The sequence below is a fragment of the Carcharodon carcharias genome, chromosome 1 (genome assembly GCF_017639515.1).
Source record: "Carcharodon carcharias isolate sCarCar2 chromosome 1, sCarCar2.pri, whole genome shotgun sequence".
Classification (NCBI taxonomy): Eukaryota; Metazoa; Chordata; class Chondrichthyes; order Lamniformes; family Lamnidae; genus Carcharodon; species Carcharodon carcharias.
In genome coordinates this window covers 162,069,163-162,088,515 of record NC_054467.1, presented here as the reverse complement: position 1 = coordinate 162,088,515, position 19,353 = coordinate 162,069,163, and the positions used below count along the sequence as shown (strand labels likewise).

The 19,353-nt window shown below is 45.1% G+C and overlaps 1 protein-coding gene across 1 annotated transcript in view; it reads left to right on the top strand.

The window, feature by feature from the left end:
• Positions 1 to 19,353, top strand: part of mtmr7b (myotubularin related protein 7b) — a 129,563-nt gene that overhangs the window by 27,422 nt on the left and 82,788 nt on the right. Inside the window, exons 5-7 of the mRNA XM_041188124.1 lie at positions 2,849 to 2,977; positions 4,327 to 4,461; positions 7,218 to 7,350. Of these exons, the coding sequence (XP_041044058.1) occupies positions 2,849 to 2,977; positions 4,327 to 4,461; positions 7,218 to 7,350 (397 nt within the window). The remainder of the gene's footprint in view (positions 1 to 2,848; positions 2,978 to 4,326; positions 4,462 to 7,217; positions 7,351 to 19,353) is intronic.

The window sequence follows — 19,353 nt, the reverse complement described above, 5'->3', positions numbered from 1 at the left end:
TGGGACCAAGCCTCATTTCAATATTGATGATGAGCTACAACTGGTCTGCTCCCAAATGTGGCACACACAGACAGCTTGCCAGTTGAAAGGAGCGGGTCTTGAATTCTGGGTGCTCCAACCTGGGAATGAGCTGGAAATCTTATCCAGTATAGGCAGTGGGAGATAGGCAAGCTAGTGGTGACTGGAAGATTTTTGTGGGGCCAGGAGTGGAATTCATGCTCCTCATGGCTCCACAAAAATCTTTAATACCAACCACCCATTTCCTCACTTTCCCCATCTACAGAAAACATACTTTTTCTGGAGAGATGTTTTAAGGACCATTGGTTGGGCTGTTCAATACTTGGGGCTGAATTTTTCTCCCATTGGGGGGCTTGTGCGGGAGCTGGCAGGAGCGAGCACGAACCTGATCGGTGCCCCCGATCGGGTGTGCGCCACCATTTTATGTGGGCAGGCCAATTAAGGCCCGCCCAGCGTGATGCACACCCGGAAGCGCGGTGCACTCCCGTGCCTCAGGGAGATTAGTTTAAGTCTTGAAAAATGTAATAAAGATCAAAAAAAATTTTAAGGGCATGTACCCTTGTGTAAAACTGTCACATGAGCTGGGACGTGTCCATTAATTTTTTTCAAAAAATTTTATTTAATTAATGAACCCTTAATGAAACCTCATCCCACCCGTGGATGAGGTTTCATGAAAAATGCCTGAGCTCTTAAGATTGGATGGGCAGCATTCTTAACAGTTTCAAGGTCCCACATGGGAGATTTATAAAGAAGGCAAATGCACATGAGATACAGGGTAATTTGATAAGGTGGATTTAAAATTGACTTGGTTGTAGGAGGCAGCGGGTGATGACAGAAGGATGCTTAAGTGACTGGAAGCCAGTGTCCAGTGGCATACCACAGGGATCTGTGCTCAGTCCCCTATTATTTATCATTTATATAACGACATAGATGACTATATTGGGGGGGAATAAGTAAGTTTGCGAATGACACAAAGATTGGCCGGGTGGTTGATAGCGAGGTTAAGTGTCTTGGGCTACAGGAAGATATAGATGGGATGGTCAAATGGGCAGATAAGTGCAGATGGAACTTAGCCCTGAAAAGTGTGAGGTGATACATTTTGGAAGGAGTAATTTGACAAGGAAGTATTCAATGAACGGCATGACACTAGGAAGTTCTGAAGAACAAAGGGACCTTGGTGTGTGTGTCCATAGCTCTCTGAAGGCGGAGGGGGCTTGTTAGTGGGGTGGTGAAAAAGGCATATAGGACACTTGCCTTTATCAATCGAGGCATAGATTACAAAAGTAGGGAGGTCATGTTGGAGTTGTATAGAACCTTGGTGAGGCCACAGCTGGAGTACTGTGTGCAGTTCTGGTCACCATATTATAGGAAGGATGTGATTGCACTGGAGGGGTTGCAGAGGAGATTCACCAAGATGTTGCCTGGGATGAAACATTTAAGTTATGAAGAGAGGTTGGATAGACTTGGATTGTTTTCGTTGGAGCAGAGAAGACTGAGGGGTGATCTGCTCGAGGTGTACAAGATTATTAGGGGCACGACAGGGTGGATAGGGAACAGCTGTTCCCCTTAGTTGAAGGGTCAGTCACAAGGGGGCATAAGTTCAAGGTGAGGGGCAGGAGGTTTAGGGGGGATGTGAGGAAAAACTTTTTTACCCAGAGGGTGGTGACGGTCTGGAATGCACTGTCTGGGAGGGTGATGGAGGCGGGTTGCCTCACATCCTTTAAAAAGTACCTGGATGAGCACTTGGCACGTCATAACATTCAAGGCTATGGGCCAAGTGCAAGTAAATTGATTAGGTAGGTAGGTCAAGTGTTTCTCACGTGTCGGTGCAGACTCGATGGGCTGAAGGGCCTCTTCTGCATTGTGATTCTATGAATTACTTTGTTAGTGACCTTAATAAGCCTTTGACAGTTCGGCGGGTGCACAGCTGACATGGCTGCGCTCCCACCAAACTGACAATCTAAATGACGCATGGTGACATCGGGGCGCCCATCCGACATCATCACGCGTCATTTTATGCGTCGGCAAGCGGGCCCCGCCCCCGATCACCGATGGGAAAATTCTTCCCCTGGCACCAATGGGTGTGTGAATATGGTCCACATTCAGTTCATTGGTCCCTCAAAATTGTAAAAGGCTCCTAAGTACATCATTTTAGAATTAGGTTCCTGGTGGGAACTGCTCATGCAGAGTCTGCTGGGAGAATGGCAATAATTGAATGTGTGTGAGAAGTATATACCCATGAGTTTCAGGCACTGCTGCCCTGTTCTTGCTGAACAGAGAGAGTTATAATGGACCCAGAGAAATAATAGTTGTTCATTTCTGACTTTTCATTAGCAAAATGTTACCTTAGTTGCTACCAGCAATACTGTGTGTAATTTTTTTAGTGTTTCGGGACATAGAGTTTGTTCTAAAAAAAAACAAAGCTAGAGCCCTTTAGATTGGAATCAAATGTTCAACTAAATACTTGATGTTAGGTTGTTGTGTAAATTTATGCTCCAAAGATGCAAGCAATATTCATGTAGTCCTGAATGTGGACTGCAATATTTAATGTAAGCATTTTGTGTTAAGCATGAGACTGCGGACCTCTATACACCTCTGTAATAATATGGTCTGCAAGTTAAAATAATTAATTCAAATGATTGCTTGTTACTTTAATGCAGGAATATCAATGACACCTGGTGGTTTGTAGAATTATTTTAGCAGCTCTTGATGTACTTATTCCTAAATAGCTTTTTAATTTTCTATCAAACATTGACAATTATTTGATTGAGTCAAAATTGTAGCAGCAATTGCTTAATTTCTGTTCATTAAGCTCTTTTCTCCATCACAGGTTTGTGATACGTACCCTGCTGAGTTGTATGTACCAAAATCGGCCTCTACACCGGTTATAGTTGGCAGCTCCAAATTCAGGAGCAGAGGTCGCTTTCCTGTTCTCTGTTATTTCTGCCAGGATAACAATGTATGTACAATTTCTCAAACACTTCATTTTAAAAAAAATCTTCAGTTTTTGTTCAAATATTTTTTCCTGTGGAAATCTCTTTAATAGTGTTGAAAATCTAAATATATTTGTGTATAAGTGTGGAGCAATGTTTTGGGAAGAAAACCAATAATTGGTAATATGTGCTCAAAACAAAACGCTGAAGGGAGTGCGGAAAGGAGAGATTTAGGAATTCAAAAACATAAGTGCAAGCAGGTAAAGTATTAATTATGGGCTTTGGAAATAAATCCATAGAATACAAGAGTAAAGGAATAATAACATTTCACATGATACTGGTAACACCACAGTCAGAGCTTTAGATGTCTGTGACAGAAAGGATATTGAAGACATAGAGAGCATACAACATGGATCCTCTAGGATGATACTAAGGATGATAAACTCTATAAGACCTTGGGACTATTTCTACCAGAGCATAGAAAGCTAAAAGTAGACTTAATAAAGGCGTTTAAAATTATGAAGGGTTCGGATTGAATTCATAGGGAAAGACTATTTCCTGTGGTTGGGGAGACACGGAATATGAGTCGTCATTTTAAAATTATCATTGAGAATGAGAGACAAGGAGAAATATCTTCATGTAAAAAGGTTTTAGTGCAAGGAATGCTTTGTTGTTGTTGTTGCAGAAATCTTTGGAATTTTTTAAGGGAAAATTGGATAAATATTTAAGGCAGAAGAAGATGCATTAATATGGGGAGAAAACAGGACAGTGGAATCAGTTTAGGATTGCTATAGCAAACAGCTACTGCAGTACAATGAGCTAGTGACTTCCTTTTTGTACTGTATACTTCTATGGTTCTGTAGAACGGGGTAAGGGACAATCTTCGCAGGAAGTGTTTTAATTTGTTATGCATGGCTGTTTGTTCAGATCAGTATATGCAGCTGATTGGAAGTTGTTTGCATGTCCCTTTTAGATTTTTGCTTTTCCTATAAGTTATTTGCAACTCTTACTTCAGTTTGCTTTGGCACAGCACCCCCTGAGTAAAGATCAGGATGTGTCCTGTTTCTAGGTCATTGCTAAGGCAATTTTTGAGCTGGCCATTGAAATGTACAAGAGTACACAGATTGAAGAGCTTCCTCTTCTTCCCTTCTCATGTTTTAGAAAGCATTTTGATTTCTACAGGATGGTTTATATGGCTTATGTGTACACAGCCCAAAGTCAAATCGAAGTCCTTGTCATTTTGGAGATGGTTTGTACAAATATGGAAATTAATTTTATTTGGAATTTGGGGTAAGGTGAAACATCTCGAGTAAAAGAAGATGAATGATTTATTGTGAAGCAAATTCCTCTGATTTCTGTGCTTTTCTGTGTCCAGGGTGCTATTTGTAGAAGCAGCCAACCTCTATCAGGTTTCAGTGCTCGGTGCCTTGAAGATGAACAGATGCTTCAGGCCATCAGGAAGTCAAATCCAGGAAGTGATTTCTTGTATGTTGTTGATACCCGGCCAAAGGTAAAGAGCCATTACTGCTACAACAAAGGAATCCATCATTAATTGTATGCTCTAAAATTTTTCGATTGTAATTCAGCTGTTTAAGGCAGTAAATACTAAGTGTTGCAGACTGAGAAAATCCCAACTATGTTCCTTGGCCTGTGCTAAGTTATCTGATCTCCAATGAGTGGTGGTGGGAGCTTTGCAATTAGCCTTGGCTCTACTAAGTGAGGAAGGGGAAGGAGGAAGGTTGTAAGGATCACTGCCAAGTATATATGCTGAAATGACTTAATATCACTCTGATCAATATCCACTGAGCCTGATTGGAAAACTAGATCAGACCATTTATTAAAATATCATTGAACATCTCCAAGAATGAATTTGATGAGCTTATAAATAAATGATTATTAAAAAGAGGAAATGTAAATTCAAAATAGCTTCCTTTGTCAATAAGAGTCTGTAAATAACTCATAAGACTACATTTTTGTTACAAAATAAAAATTATTTCTACAATATTTAATTGTTCCTAATCTAAACATTTCCAGAATGTGCATTTTCAAGCCTATTTTTAGCTATGTGGAAGTAAGTAAACCAAAAAGTTCAGTGTTTTCCCATAGGCATCAGCAGGGAGGTAGCAGAGTTTGTAATATCATTGTCTAATAATTTAAACTGCATGTTAAAGGAAAATAATGGACCAGACCAATTGTAAGCTGTAAGTAATTAATTGATTTAGTGATATTATGATCATATCTTTACATTTACTTCGCAGTGGGTAATATTTGTTTGAAGTGCAGCCACTATTTTAATGTAGGAAATGTTGTGACAAATATGGCCAAGACCCATAACTGCAGAGAAATAAATGATCAATTAATTTGTTTTAATAATATTGGCTAAGCGGGAAACATTGGTGAAGATACTTGTTCTTCTTGTAATAGTGCTGTAGGATCTTTTGCATCGACTTGAGACGATCACCAGGCCCTTGGTTTAGCACTATATATGAAAGACAACCCCTCTGAGGACACAGTACTATATTCGTACTGAATTGAAGTGTCATCTTTGATTATGTGCTTGCCTTTGAAGTGGGGCTTGAACTGACAAATTTGTGACTTGAGCTGAGAGTGCTGCCAATGAGCCATGGCTGACATTTGAGTTTTTCAATGTATTGCATAACACGGTTAACAGGTCAGACATAGTTAATAGGTCAGACATTGATACCAGGTGGAGATGTTATTGTAGTTGGTGTTAGTTGAAGCTGTGCAGTATAAGTAGATAGGTGAGGCAAGAGTTGCTTTGAGATAAAGTGAGTGCTTGTTTGTGCCAGATAAAAGTTTGAGCAAAGTATATTTTTTAAACATGTCCTTGGGATTTTTCAAATACTATCAGCGTTGCAGAACATTCCTGCAGGTCCCCGGTGATTTCTGCTGAGTTCTGGTCCGAGCCTGAGCCTGAATATTTACTTGAGGCCAGGAATCAAAGGAGAGAAATTTCTCTTGAGCAGTAGCACAAAACAAGCAGTATTGAACAGACCACCTGTTAAACACCTCACCCAATATTCACTTAGACTGACTTCAAGAGGTATAGCTACCAAGCAGAGCATACAATGGGTAGCCAATACGTTATCATCTGTCCAGGTAGAATTTTTATCTCCAAAATCACCCTGTACCTCAGCAAATTTCTCATTCACCCTGCACCCCCTATATGGACTGACCCAGCCCCAGCTTAACATTGAGATCATTGATCAGTTTATTGGTTTGCTGCCACATTCAGCGCAGGATTTTACTGTCAGCAGGTGGGGGCGGGGCCCGCTCGCCGACACTTAAATGATGTGCAGTGATGTTGGGCGGAACTCCAGATGTTACTGTGCCTCATTTAAATTTTCAGGAAGGTGGAGGTGCAGCAAAAATAACGGCGGGCCTGCCGACCTGTCAGTGGCCAAATGAGGCCATTGACAGAGCAATTAAAGTAATTAGTGGACCTGCCTGTCCAACCTTAAGGTTGGCGGGCAGGCCAGGAGCCCCGGCGGGAAGTAGAAAAAACATGAAACCTCATCCACCGGCGGGATGAGGTTTCATGTAGGGTTTTAAAAATTTTAATAAAGTTTTTTTGTAAATTATGAACATGTCCCAACTCATGTGACATTGTCACATGAGGGGACATATAAAGGAATTTTTTGTTTTCTATTTTTAATATTTTTGAAAGTAAAGGTGATCTCCCTGATCAGCACTTAGCCTCAGGGAGATGAGTGCGCTCTTTTGTGCGCATGCGCGAAAGAGTGCACTCTTGATTTTTAGGCATTCCTCCCGCCCGCTGCGCTTCCCTGCGGATGTCACGCTAGGCCTACCCACGTAAAATGGCACCGCGCCTCCGATTGGGAGTGCCGATCGGAAGCGCGCCTGCCCATCAACTTTCCCCCAGACGGTGGGGGGGGAAATTCTGCCCTAAGTGTGCAGGATTTTTTATTTAACTTGCCCTGATTTCCCATTTAAACTTGAATTTTCTGATTATGGTCACCATTTTTAAAAGAGAAATTTGACTAAGTAAGCCGTTATTTTTCGCTCACAGCTGTTTTAATTTGATTTTTCTTGACGGTAATCTAGGAATAAAATTGCTCTCAAACTCAGAAGGCTATGTAACACTGATTCTGTGACCAAAGGATATAAGATTAAAAGTATGACATTTCTCTTTTTTGATGTATGAATTAAACAAGTCCTAAATGCAATTCAGATGTGATTTTACCTCAGGCTGTTTTAAACTCTTCACTTGTATTTTTTTTTCAGCTAAACGCAATGGCAAACCGAGCAGCAGGAAAAGGATATGAAAATGAAGACAACTATTCGAACATAAAATTCCATTTCATAGGGATAGAAAACATCCATGTAATGAGAAATAGTTTGCAAAAACTGCTGGATGGTAAATACTTGCTGTGTGGATAAATGCACACTTGCATGATAAATCATGTTGAGACAAAATCTTTACCCAACCGTGACATTTTGTTTCTTAATTTTTAATCCTATTCTCGATGGTTTGATGAGTAAATTCAGCATCAGTATGGAAATGAGCCATACATTGCAGAAATGTCCCAGATTTGATCCTTGGTCTGTGATGATACAGCTCATCTAAACCAAGACCATCATTGGAAAGGATCCAATACCCTTAGTTATGGGGGGGAACAAAATCACCTAAGGTTCCATGTTCTGATCGTGGACCTCTACTAGAGAAGATACCCAATGGATTATTGATTAAGGGCAAGTTGTACTTGGCTGTGATACTGCCTATGGTAAAATAGTCTTTAGCCAATCACTAAGTATGCTGGTACATGGGGAATAGCCACTTGGGCTAGTAGGATGACACTTGTAGGATTCTACCCCAGTAGACCAGTGGGTAGAACTTGCAGCTTTGGAAGCATAAACCATGTGTTAGTGATCGCCTGCCCATTTATACATTCCCTCCTCTACCTATTATACATTTTCCTGCTGCTTTATACATGCTACCCAAAGTCAAAGAAAAGAAGAATTTGGTGGAGCGTGTAATGGTGGCTGATTCACAACCACCTCTTTAATTCCTGTGTCCAATTGCATGGATGGATTCTGAAACTAGTACTATCCTAGTTTGTAGCCTCTCATAAAGTCTAACAGTGTTAGGGTTCAGAAGGTTAAAACTTAAAACATTACAACATCAAAAGCAGCTGTCTGGCACATTCTGTTGGTGAATTAGTGCATTAATGGTGGAACACAAATTCGTATCCTGCGATTTTCTTACTGGGTAAATTCTTCAACTTGACTATGAGCAATCCACAGAAAATGCTAAATGGAAGAAAATTGTCTTCCTGAAAATAGGTAGAAGTAAATTATTCTGTGACATTGACATATATCTCCCATGTTTTGTTGTGAACAGCATTGATGGAGGGCAGAATTGTCCCAGAAATTGGCAAAGTCTGATATCGGTCAGGGAAGTCGGCATGTGACCCATTGACGGTAGTGGCGACTTTTTCCACTGTATTGTGCGCACTTTGTTTAAAAAAATTGATTGGCATGGGTTTTACAATGGCTCGCTGGTGGGGTGGCCTCTGATTCGCCAGTTCCACCATCACCTCAGGTCTTCAGTAAACTGGGTGCCAGGGCAGAGCTAGCACTCTTCAATGGGTAGGAAACTGCTGGGAACTGATGGCTGCCAAAGGAAGGGAAAATGCCGCCCCCAAATTTTGTGACACCTCCCTTGAGTACCTACTGGATGCAATGTCTCTACCCCCACTTGGGTGAAGAACTTCATCCAAGGTGACAAATCTAGCATGGGAGGGGGTGGCAGTGGGTGGATAGCACCAACATCCTCCAAAAGAGGATGAATGATCTCCTCTGTTCTGCCAAGGTAAGTTGCTCTTCTTATCACTCAATTCACAAACCCATCACACATCCACAGGGATCTCACTCGCTGCCAGCTCAAAGGACGCCACCATTTACTTTATTTCATGCACCTTCACCTGTCCTACAGATCGTGTCCTCATCCTGTCCATGGCACTACTCAGCTCCCACACATGCCAGGCATCCTCACCTGACCTGGCAGGCATCCTGCTTACATTTTCTCCATCTATATTCATGCAGGACAAGCTGGCGCACAAAGGGGAGAGACCGCAGATAGTGGAGGAATGCCCGGCATCAAGGTCCTCACAGACTAAAAATAGAGCCATCCAGCCAGCTGATGATGATCTGGACCTTTCCTGTGCTGACGGTGAGGTTGGCGGCACTCAACCAAGTGAGGATCTAGCTGTGCAACATCCATCAGACAACCATGCTGTGATTGAGTTCTCTTGTTCTGCAGTCCCCGCCATGCATTAATTATCTCTTCTTGCTTTCGCAGGCACACCTGGAAAACAGCTGAGAGGGAGTCCACAAGTCAGATCCTCGACTCCAGTCCCGAGGACACCACGGAAGAGGAATCTGCAGACACTGAAATTGAAGACCCACACCTTCCACCAGCTCAGAGAACGATACCTCGTTGGAACCTAGTTCTAGAGTAGCCTCAGGATCATGATCTGGTGAGCACATCGCACTGTCGGATCCACAGCAGGCGGTGGCAGAGACTTCCCAGGTTGCTGGCACTTGGAAGACTGCTGGATGCCAGATATCTGCTGAGTCCGAGTCAGATAAGGAGCTTCTGGACTCGGTCTTAACTCAGTTGCTGAAGCTGCAAAGGCAAGCTTGGAAACATCAGGGAGGGATGTCTGCGCGCTCCTCAGATTGCAAGACACGATGGAGGAATCCATCCGCCTTCAGTCTGAGGTGATAGCACCAGCATGCCAATGCACCATGTCAATACTAGTAGGATGGCAGCCGCCATGGAGGCCTTGGTCCAGGACATCAGTCCTGCACTGCTGCAGGAGCTGCATTCCATCGTTGAGGCACTTGCAGGCATCCATCAATGTCAACGCAAGAGTGAGCTGCGGCATCTCGAGTTCACTGCAGCTGTCCCTTCCTCTCAAGGAGTCAGCCAGGTGCCCTCGGGCACATATAGAGAGGAAGATCAGCAGGTTTACACCCTGGGGCCGCCTACCCAGGTGACTCTGGGAGTGTCTGGCCCTTTGGAATCCCCTCTTCCTTAACCCCAGCAGCTCCAGCTCCACAGGCCAAGGAGGGTGCCACTGCCACACAGCAGAATCCCGAAAGCAGGCCAGGGTCCTCCAGGTCTCGGCCCTCCACAGGACATCACAGACAACAGAGCATAGCAGTCAGCAGGCTGCCTACCCTCTGCTATGGATGTCGGTGGAGCAGCCAGATGTAGCAACAAGGCTAGAAAGGTCAAGAAGATGTAGTTGCATAACGTGGGCATGAGTGTTAAACACTTATACTTCATGTTGACAATTGTAAATACACTCCTTGTCTATGGCTCCTTGTTCTAATGAGCAGTGTTCGTGTCAATCAGATGTGAAACTTTGCATCCTGCACAAAATGAAGGCAAGTGTCACAATCCAGGTCCTCTTCCCCTGTGCAGAGTGTAACCTTTTGAGCACAGTGATTGTCCGGCTTCAAAGTCACTGTCCAGATTAGTGATTGCTGCACCTCCATGTGGCTTTTGTTTGCTGTAAGAATCTCATACCCAAGCGTCACTGGGTCCCATGATGTTCTCTGTGTGCTCTCAGCACCTTAGATGTGTGGCTGCCGCCACACCCCACCAACATCTCGACACCATTCTTGACAGGTGAAGGCCTGGTGCTGAAGGGAACAGGTGATGAAGCCTGCTAAAGGATCAAGTTGTCTGAAAGTCCATGTGCCCGCTGTATCTCAGCAGCGTCTCCATGATATAAGCCTCTTCACAGAGCATATGTACGCTGCCCTCAGTCAGACAGGTGTCAGATGTTCTCAGATGCAATGTGCAAATCTCAGGAGTGTCCTCACTGCATCTTATCATCCTCCTCCTGGATTATTTTGGCAATGAGGGCCTTGCAAGTATGCCTGTCTCACCTGACCAGTGCAATGGCCTCATCGCCTGCACCCTCGCCTTCCAAGATCTCATCACCCTCTTCCCCTTTGACTTTCTCCTCATTGGAGGAGATGTGCAGCTCTTGCACCTCCTCATCATCCAGGTCCTCCCCGCTTTGCATCGCCAGGCTGTGTAGCATGCAGCAAGCCACTGTGATGCATGACACTCACTAAAGTGGTCCGTCAGATCTGTCAGGCACTGTAACCTCATTTTCAGGATGCCAATGGTGTGCTCAACCAAACTCCAGCGAGCCTCATTGTACCTTCTCTCACCAGGAGTCTGAGGCCTCCACATGGATGTCATCAGCCATTTCCTTTGTGGATAGCTCTTGTCCCCGAGGAGCCAACCTTGAATCCTGTGTGGTCCCTGGAAGATGTCCGGGATCTGAGACCTGCCGAGGATGTATGTGTCGTGGACGCGTCCAGGGTATCTTGCACATACCTGCACGATCTGTTTGTTATGGTCGCAGACTAATTGAATATTGAGAGAATAGAAACCTTTAGGGTTCACATCTGGATTGCTTGTTGCCAGAGAGATTTATGAGCCACGTGAGTGCAGTCGATGGCACCCTGCACCTGTGGGAATCTGGAAATCTCAGAAAATCCCAGCGCTCTTGCTTCCTGCTTGCCTGATCTCTGTCAAAGTTGACAAAGTTGTGTGCCTTGGCAGAAAGGCCTCTGTGACCTCCTAAATACATTTGTGGGTGGAGGCTTGTGAGATCCTGCCAAGGTCCCAGTGGAGTCCTGGAGGTAGCCACTGCCGTAGAAATTGAGCACAGCGGTAACTTTAACTGCTAGTGGATGCCCTCCAAGTCCCCGTAATACCAAATGCTGCAGAAGGTGATATATGTGTAAGATCAGTTCCCTTGACATGTGCAAGCATCAGCAACACTGGTTCTTGCTCATCTGCAAGTAGCACATGCAGTGTCTATAGACCCTGGGTCTCGTGATACGCCTACGAATGACAACTCTGTGGAGTTCATCCTGTGCATGCATAGGAGGCCGCGCTACCCCTTGGTCTTTAGATTTCTGCCTCTCCCTTTGGCAAGCCAGGTGCCTCTGTTGCATTCTTCTCCCTCTTCTCTCCTGCATATAAGCAATGAGGCAGACAGCAAGATCAACAGGCTTCATGTTCCTGACGGCCTCCTCACTACAGTATTAAAGAGAAAGACGCAAAGATTATCAGTTGTCACCTAAGGATCACTCTTGGTCAAGTCATCGCCTGCAGTTGCCTCTCAAGGCCCCTTAACACATGCAGAGAGTCCAGGCCACCATATGGATGCCCAGCATTTAGTGTGCATGATGGTTCACCATTCCCACACCCAGCACCACCCCACATCACATGACAGAATGACAACAACTTTGGCCATTCAACTACATCCTGAACTCTCATTTTAGGCACAGGCATTGTCCTAACTTGACCCCCAAGTCTTCACGGTTTGCTTGGACCATGAGGCTGACCTTTTGATATCTACTCAAACATAATGCAAGGGACCAGGAGCGCACCCTCTGTCAGTGTTCGATAGCCACCTTTCCTCAGGCTTGCTCAGCTGCCCAGTGGTTCTGTAGCATCATAGTACGCATCTGAGTTTGAAGTGTGCATGCGAAGGGTTAACAGTAGAGGGGCAATCATTGGCACTGCCAAGAATTTATGCTGATTTGAGTGGGCACAATTGCTTGACTAGCCTGAATCCAAGCATTTCAATTGAGCTCAAGCTAAATGCTCTCAGCTGTGGAAGTGTGCTCATCTTTGACATGTTTTAGCATCTGGCTGTTTTCTCCACCCATACACCTGCCATGTGTTTGTTTTTAAACTTTGGCCTGTGGTGCCATGACACCCCCGCAACACCCCTGGCCTTATTCCAATGTTTCCTTCTCCCCCTTCCCACTTTGCACTGTTGCCCCTGCCCCAGCACCACAAGACAGCCACGAAGAAGCCATTGTGGAGACTTGCCTGTGACCACAACCCCCCGCCCTCCTCCCCACGGACTTACAGAGCCACTTGAGATCATTGCAAAAGCAGCACTCACTTCCGAGCTTTTGTCGAAGTTCAGGTCATCAGGTGCATGCCTTGTCAATCGTGGCGTCATAAAATCACACTGGGGTGGACTTTAAATTTGATGGGGTGAGGTGGAGGGGGTGATTCCAGCATTTGGCCACAATAATGAGATGTAGATGCATTCAAATTAAGTTCCCAACATTCCACAGCAGGAAACGCAGCCCACCATTGATGAGGGGAGGGGAGTATCACCATCGGGAAACGAGCCTAGGGTCTTCTTACAAGATTCTCCGATCTCATCACATCAACGATCGGGCACATAAGATCCCAACCGGAGGCTTGGGGCAGATTGTTTCGTCATCTTGGGGGTATAGCGCATGTCCTGCCACTGACATTTGCTAGTGCCAGATCATTGTTCTCTCCAAGTTAAAGGATGACCTTATGGAGAAGGGAAGATAGCAGAGATGGGTGAGTTTTTATTATTTAAACTACAGGCTTCATAGTTTGACTATTACTGCCAATGCATGGTATTGGAATATATATGGGGGAAGACCAACATTCTGATTGGCTGAGCAATCCATCTTCCATGGTGATTGGTGCATACAAATTGTCTTATGGATTGGGGCACTATACGAAGTATTCATTTATTTATTCTTTCACAAGATGTGGGCATTAATGGCTATGCCAGCATTTATTGCCCATCCTAATTGCCCTTGAGAAGATGGTGGTGAGCTGCCTTCTTGAATCAATGCAATCCATATGGTGTAGGTATACCCACAGTGCTGTTTGCAGTTGGTGGTGTTCCCATGCACCAGTTGCCCTTGTCCTTCCAGATGGTAAGGGTTGCAAGTTTGGAAGGTGCTGTCGAAGGAGCCTTGGTGAATTGCTGCAGTGCATCTAGTAGATGGTACACACTGCTGCCACTATGTGTTGGTGGTGGAAGGAGTGAATGTTTAAGGTGATGGATGGGGTATCAATCAAACAGGCTGCTTTGTCCTGGATAATGTTGAGCTTTTTGAGTGTTGTTGGAGCTGCACTCAACCAGGCAAGTGGAGAGCATTCCATCACACACCTGACTTGTGCCTTGTAGATGGTGGACAGACTTTGGGGAGTCAGGAGGTGAGTTACTTGCTTCAAAATTCCTGGCCCCTGACCTGGTCTTGTAGCCACAGTATTTATATGGCCAGTCCAGTTCAGTTTCTGGCCAGTGGTAACTCCCAGGATGTTGATATTGGGGATTCTGCGATGATAATGCCATTGAAGGTCTTGGGTAGTTCGTTAGATTCTCTCTTGTTCGAGATGATTATTGTCTGGCACTCGTGTGGAACAATTGTTGCTTGCCATTTATCAGCCCAAGCCTACATGTTGGCCAAGTCTTGCTGCATTTAAACATGGACCGCTTCAATATCTGAGGACACAAAAACAAAAAATGCTGGAAAAACTCAGCAGGAGAGAAAGACAGAGTTAACATTTCGAGTCTTTACGACTCTTCTTCAGAGCTGTCAGATGAGATGAAGAATAAAATGAAACTGGGGTCAAGGACAGCTTGAGATAGGGTGAGTCTGTGCTGCTGAAGGGAGAGATTGAGTGTGTTCATATGGCAGCACATGGCACTGAGTGTAGTTCTCAGGATGCAGTGAGAACAGCAGTCTGAGGAACGTTGTATGATCCGGAGATACCTGTAATTCTGGGTGGATTCGAAACATGAGCGATGGAACTTCGGTTGGAACCCATGTGGGGTAAGTTGGAGACGGAGACAGTCACTGAGGGGGGAAATATGACTGTGATATTGAGTTTTAGTAAACACCTTGTGGAAAAACCAGGAGGGAAATGGAAAGTAATGAAAGTGAACAGGGCAAAAGAGACAAGCAGAAATCCTGTCGGAGAGATGAGTAGTACTTCTTCAAGGTAGGCATTCTTGGAAGAGAAGTGGCAGTGAATTAAACACTAAGATAAAGATAAGTTAAACACTAAGATAAAGGTAAAGATATGTGAGGAGTTGCGAATGGTGCTGAACATTATGCAGTCATCAGCAAACATCCCCATTCCTGACCTTATAATGGAGGGAAGGTTATTGATGAAGCAGCTGAAGATGGTTGGGCTGAGGACACTACCCTGAGGAACTCCTGCAGCGACATCCTGGGACTGAGATGATTGACTTCCAACAGCTACAGCCATAATGCTTTGTTCTAAGGATGACTCCGGTCAGTTGAGATTTTTCCTCCTGATTCCCATTGACTGCTGTATTGCTAGGGCTCCTTGTTGCCAAACTGAGTCAAATACATACTGTCTGATGTCAAGGGCAGTCATTCTCAGTTGGAAGTAGTAGTGAGGGAGAGACATATACAATTTTCAATCTTCTTTGTGTGTGGGCCCTGTTTTACACCATGTGTAATTTGATGTGGCATAGAATTCAGCCTGCCGCAAATTGCATATTGACTACGTCATCACACTTGTAGGTGGAAGCAAAGGAGACGCCCTAATGAAAAAGCATTGAAAAAGCTATAATGAACTCCAGCTATGATGTGAAGAATGGTAGGCTAGTTATTGGATAGGCCTTTCAATTGGCTTATCTGTTTTCAGTTTCATTTGGCGGGATTTTCTATCCCGATGGTGGGGTAGTCCAGAACCAGGGGTCACAGTTTGAGGATACGGGGTAGACTACTTAGGACTGAGATGAGGAGAGATTTTTTCACTGAGTGGTGAGCCTATGGAATTTGCTACCACAAAGTAGTTGAGGCCAAAACATTGTATGTTTTCAAGAAGAAGTTAGATATAGCTCTTGGGGCGAGAGGGATCAAAGGCTATTGAGTTGGATGATCAGCCATGGTCATAATGAATGGCGGAGCAGGCTCAAAGGGCCGAATGGCCTACTCCTGCTCCTATTTTCTATGTTTCTAATTTTCCCATCCCGCCTGTGACGGGTTTTGTGACGGTCGGGAGCGGAGAATTCAGCAGCAAAGAGGTGCAAGCCCTGTGTGCTCAGTAAGAATAATGCACAGATTGGTGTGCAGGGCAGTCTCAAATTCGCTGTCCATGGTCTTGTCTGTCTCTGTACTGGACTGCAGATTGTAACGGGAAGCATCTGCAGCCTGTATTTGGGGAACATGTAATAAAGGTCTGGGGGTGGTGTGGGGGCGGGTATGTGAAGCTTTCCTGGGGGATTCACCTCAGAGGGTGACCATGCACACAGCCTCCGGATGAGCAGTATAGATGTCCACATGGATTATGGGCACTCCAGTGGTGATGGGCTCAGATGGGAAGGTAGGAATGTCCACCACAACAACTATGGGATCCAGTATTATTGGGGGAGGCTGGAGAATAACAGGAGGGCGCTCTACTTTCACACCGTGAGGTTCCAGGTAAATATCGTGTACACAGACAGTCAGAAGGGAGCATCAAGACTTATTTTGAAATAGTATTGCAGAACCACCATCTTGTCCTATTGGAGTTATTGCGCAATTTTAATTCGAAAGTGAAAATGATTCTGAACAGGCGGTGTGTGAGGCTGTGTGGGAGAACACAGCTGCACTGAGAGGTCCTTTCTAGGGATGCCCTCTAACTTGTTGCTGCTGCAAGAGTTACCTGGAGTTGTCTTATGCAGGAAGGAGGAAGCCCTCCTAACGCAGAAAGCCATTGGAAGCCAGTGCATTTATCAGCGCTGTAAACGGGATCATAACTCATTGGCTTCGCATCAAATTCACTGCATATCAACATTAACAGATCCAAATGTATAACTTGGGAATGCAGGCACTCGGGGAGGGGGCACAGGTGCAGAATATATGGCTTTCCATTTATGGAGGCCGGTCAGATGTTCTTCAGAGTTGACATTCCAAACCCGCCAAAGGGCGCCCAGTAATTAATCATCAGCAATTTATCGTTAATTAGAATGCCAGGTCAGAGATTGGAGCACGGAGTCAGGTTAGGTAGCGCTTGTCATTCAAACCTCACGAACCAATCAGGGATTCACATTTCACATTCCTGGGATGGCATCTTGGTCACCTCGATGTGGATGGTAGCGCCTCAAAGACAACCAACATCAGTGACAATGCAAATAAGGGCTGAAACCAACGTAGACCATTAGAGTTCTTGCAGGTAGCTTCGCTATTTAGAACCTTTCCTCATTAATGTCTGCGATGTTGCATTTCAGAGAGACAGTCAAAGAAGAAATAGATCTAGGGCTCACTGCTGCCTTTCTGAAGGTCCTAGTGCTTCGCGTCTCCCTCGAGAGGAGGGAGAGACGACGCAGACAGCAGCTCCACCAGGCTGCCGCACCTGGTGTCCAGAGTCAAGGGGGACCAGAACAAGATCAAGAAGGTAGGATGGGAGACCCAGACAATGGAGGCGAATCGCCAGACCAAGGGTATATCGAAGAAGACTTTCCTATTTACAAATGAGTGAGACACAATGCCGGGTCTGCGCTTGTCCTAAGCCCTGGTATATCAGATCTGCTATATTCTTCGTAAAGACCTGATGCCTCATCGAGTTGGAGGCTATCCCCTGCCGTGGCTTTAAAGGTGATCCCAATGCTCAACTTCTATGCCTGTGGGTCTTTCCAGGGATCAACGGGACCTCTGTGGCATCTTGCAGCTTGCAACACATCGATGCATAAAGGAGGTTACACATGCCCTTTATAGGAAGGCACATCAGTATGTAAGGTTTGCTCTGGATGAAGATAGCCAGGCTGCAAGATTAACCGGCTTCGTCTCTACCTCGGCCTTCCCAAGAGCGAGGAGTGCAATTGACTGTACCCATGAGGTTTTAAGGGCTCCATGGCTGCAGGCCTGATGTTTATAAGCTGCAAAGGCTACCATTCCATCAATGTACACCTGATGCGTGATCATCAGAAGCACATACTGCACTGGGAGTTGCCATGACTCCCACATCCTGAGTCATTCCGAGGTGCATGAGATTTTCGAAGGGCTTGAACGTCTGCAGGGTTGGCTGCTTGGGATAAGGAATACCCGCTGAAAAGCTGGCTGATGACACTGGTGCGTCGCACACAAAATCATTCCAAGAGAGGTACAACGCTGCTCACAGCTCCAAGCGCTCCCTCATTCAGCAGATCATAGTGATTCTGAAGATGCACTTCAGATGCTTGGACTGCTCAAGCGGTTCAGTATAGTGCCCTCCTGATAGGGTTTCCCTCATCATTGCTGTGTGTTGTGTCCTTCACAATCTGGTGATGCAAAGAGGTGATCCCTTGCCAGAGGTGAAATGGAGGAGGATGAGAGCCCATCGGAGGATGAAGATCCAGAGGCCCAGGTTCCTCAAGAGGGTGTTGATGGTTACTTTGAACGAGACAACGCCATAGAGGAAGCAAGACCTGGAAGACGTGCCCTTGACACTTACTTCAATGGCTACAGGTTCCAGGAGGAGTAAAGTGAAGGCAAGGAGAGATGGCTATGGTTCTCCTAGGCCTCAATGCCATTTCCTTTCATCTCAGAGGATGTCCTACTATTCGCATTGAGAACAAGTCCAGCATTCACTCTTGCACCTTCTGGCCTCATGATTCACCAAGCATTGATCTTTGTAAAGGTCCACGCTGCCCTGTGTATGCGCTCGCTCTGGGAATTGTTATTACCACAGCCGGTGTTAATTGGGGAGTCAGAGGGTTGGGGATAGTTGGAGGGTGAATGGGTGGTTCAGGGAGGTGGGTCTGAGGGATAGAGGGGCAGTTAGATGATCAGGCGGACAGTCGGATGAGCCAAGGGAGTGTGGGGGTTGTCGGAGGATCGGGGGGTTCGTGTGGGGAAGTTGGAAGGTCAGCTAGGAACTCGGAGGGTCAAGGGGACCGGAGAGGAGTCAGAGGGGGAGCCCAATGTATCATCCAAAATGACACTGCCACTACAAAGTTATTTTTAACATAGTGGGGAGTTGGGTGTGGGGGAGGTCACTTGTCTAGTTACCCAGGAGTTAGATGTGTTTTTTTTTCAGGCTAATATTTCCTGGGTAACTATCCAGTTAAGTCTGACTCTAACTCAGAGTGTGAGACCTTTTCAGAATATTGCTTAGGCAGAAGGAAAATAAGAGTTCTTTGTCACATTGAAACCTTCCTCCAACTGTTGATGCACATACCTGCACGATCCAGCCACCTGAAAAATTGAACCTCCTGCTGATCTGTCCAATAGGTAGCATTGGCTGCATGCAGTAATCAATTTTAAACAAAGCAACTCGAATTTAATATACTGTCTGCATCACATTGAATGGATGAGGATTAATTGTGCACTGTGATTCCTACATCTGTTTTCAGGTTGTGACCAAGTTCTTACCCTAGATTTCTACCCTCTGTTTACAGTGAAGGAAGTCAATCATTTTTCTTGTCTGCCCATTACTTAACAACCAAGTCCATTTTATTTCTTTGATAGAAAACTGCGTGCCACCATCAGAATATTGCTTAAGCAGAAGGAAAGTAACAGTTCTTCATCAAATTGAAACCTT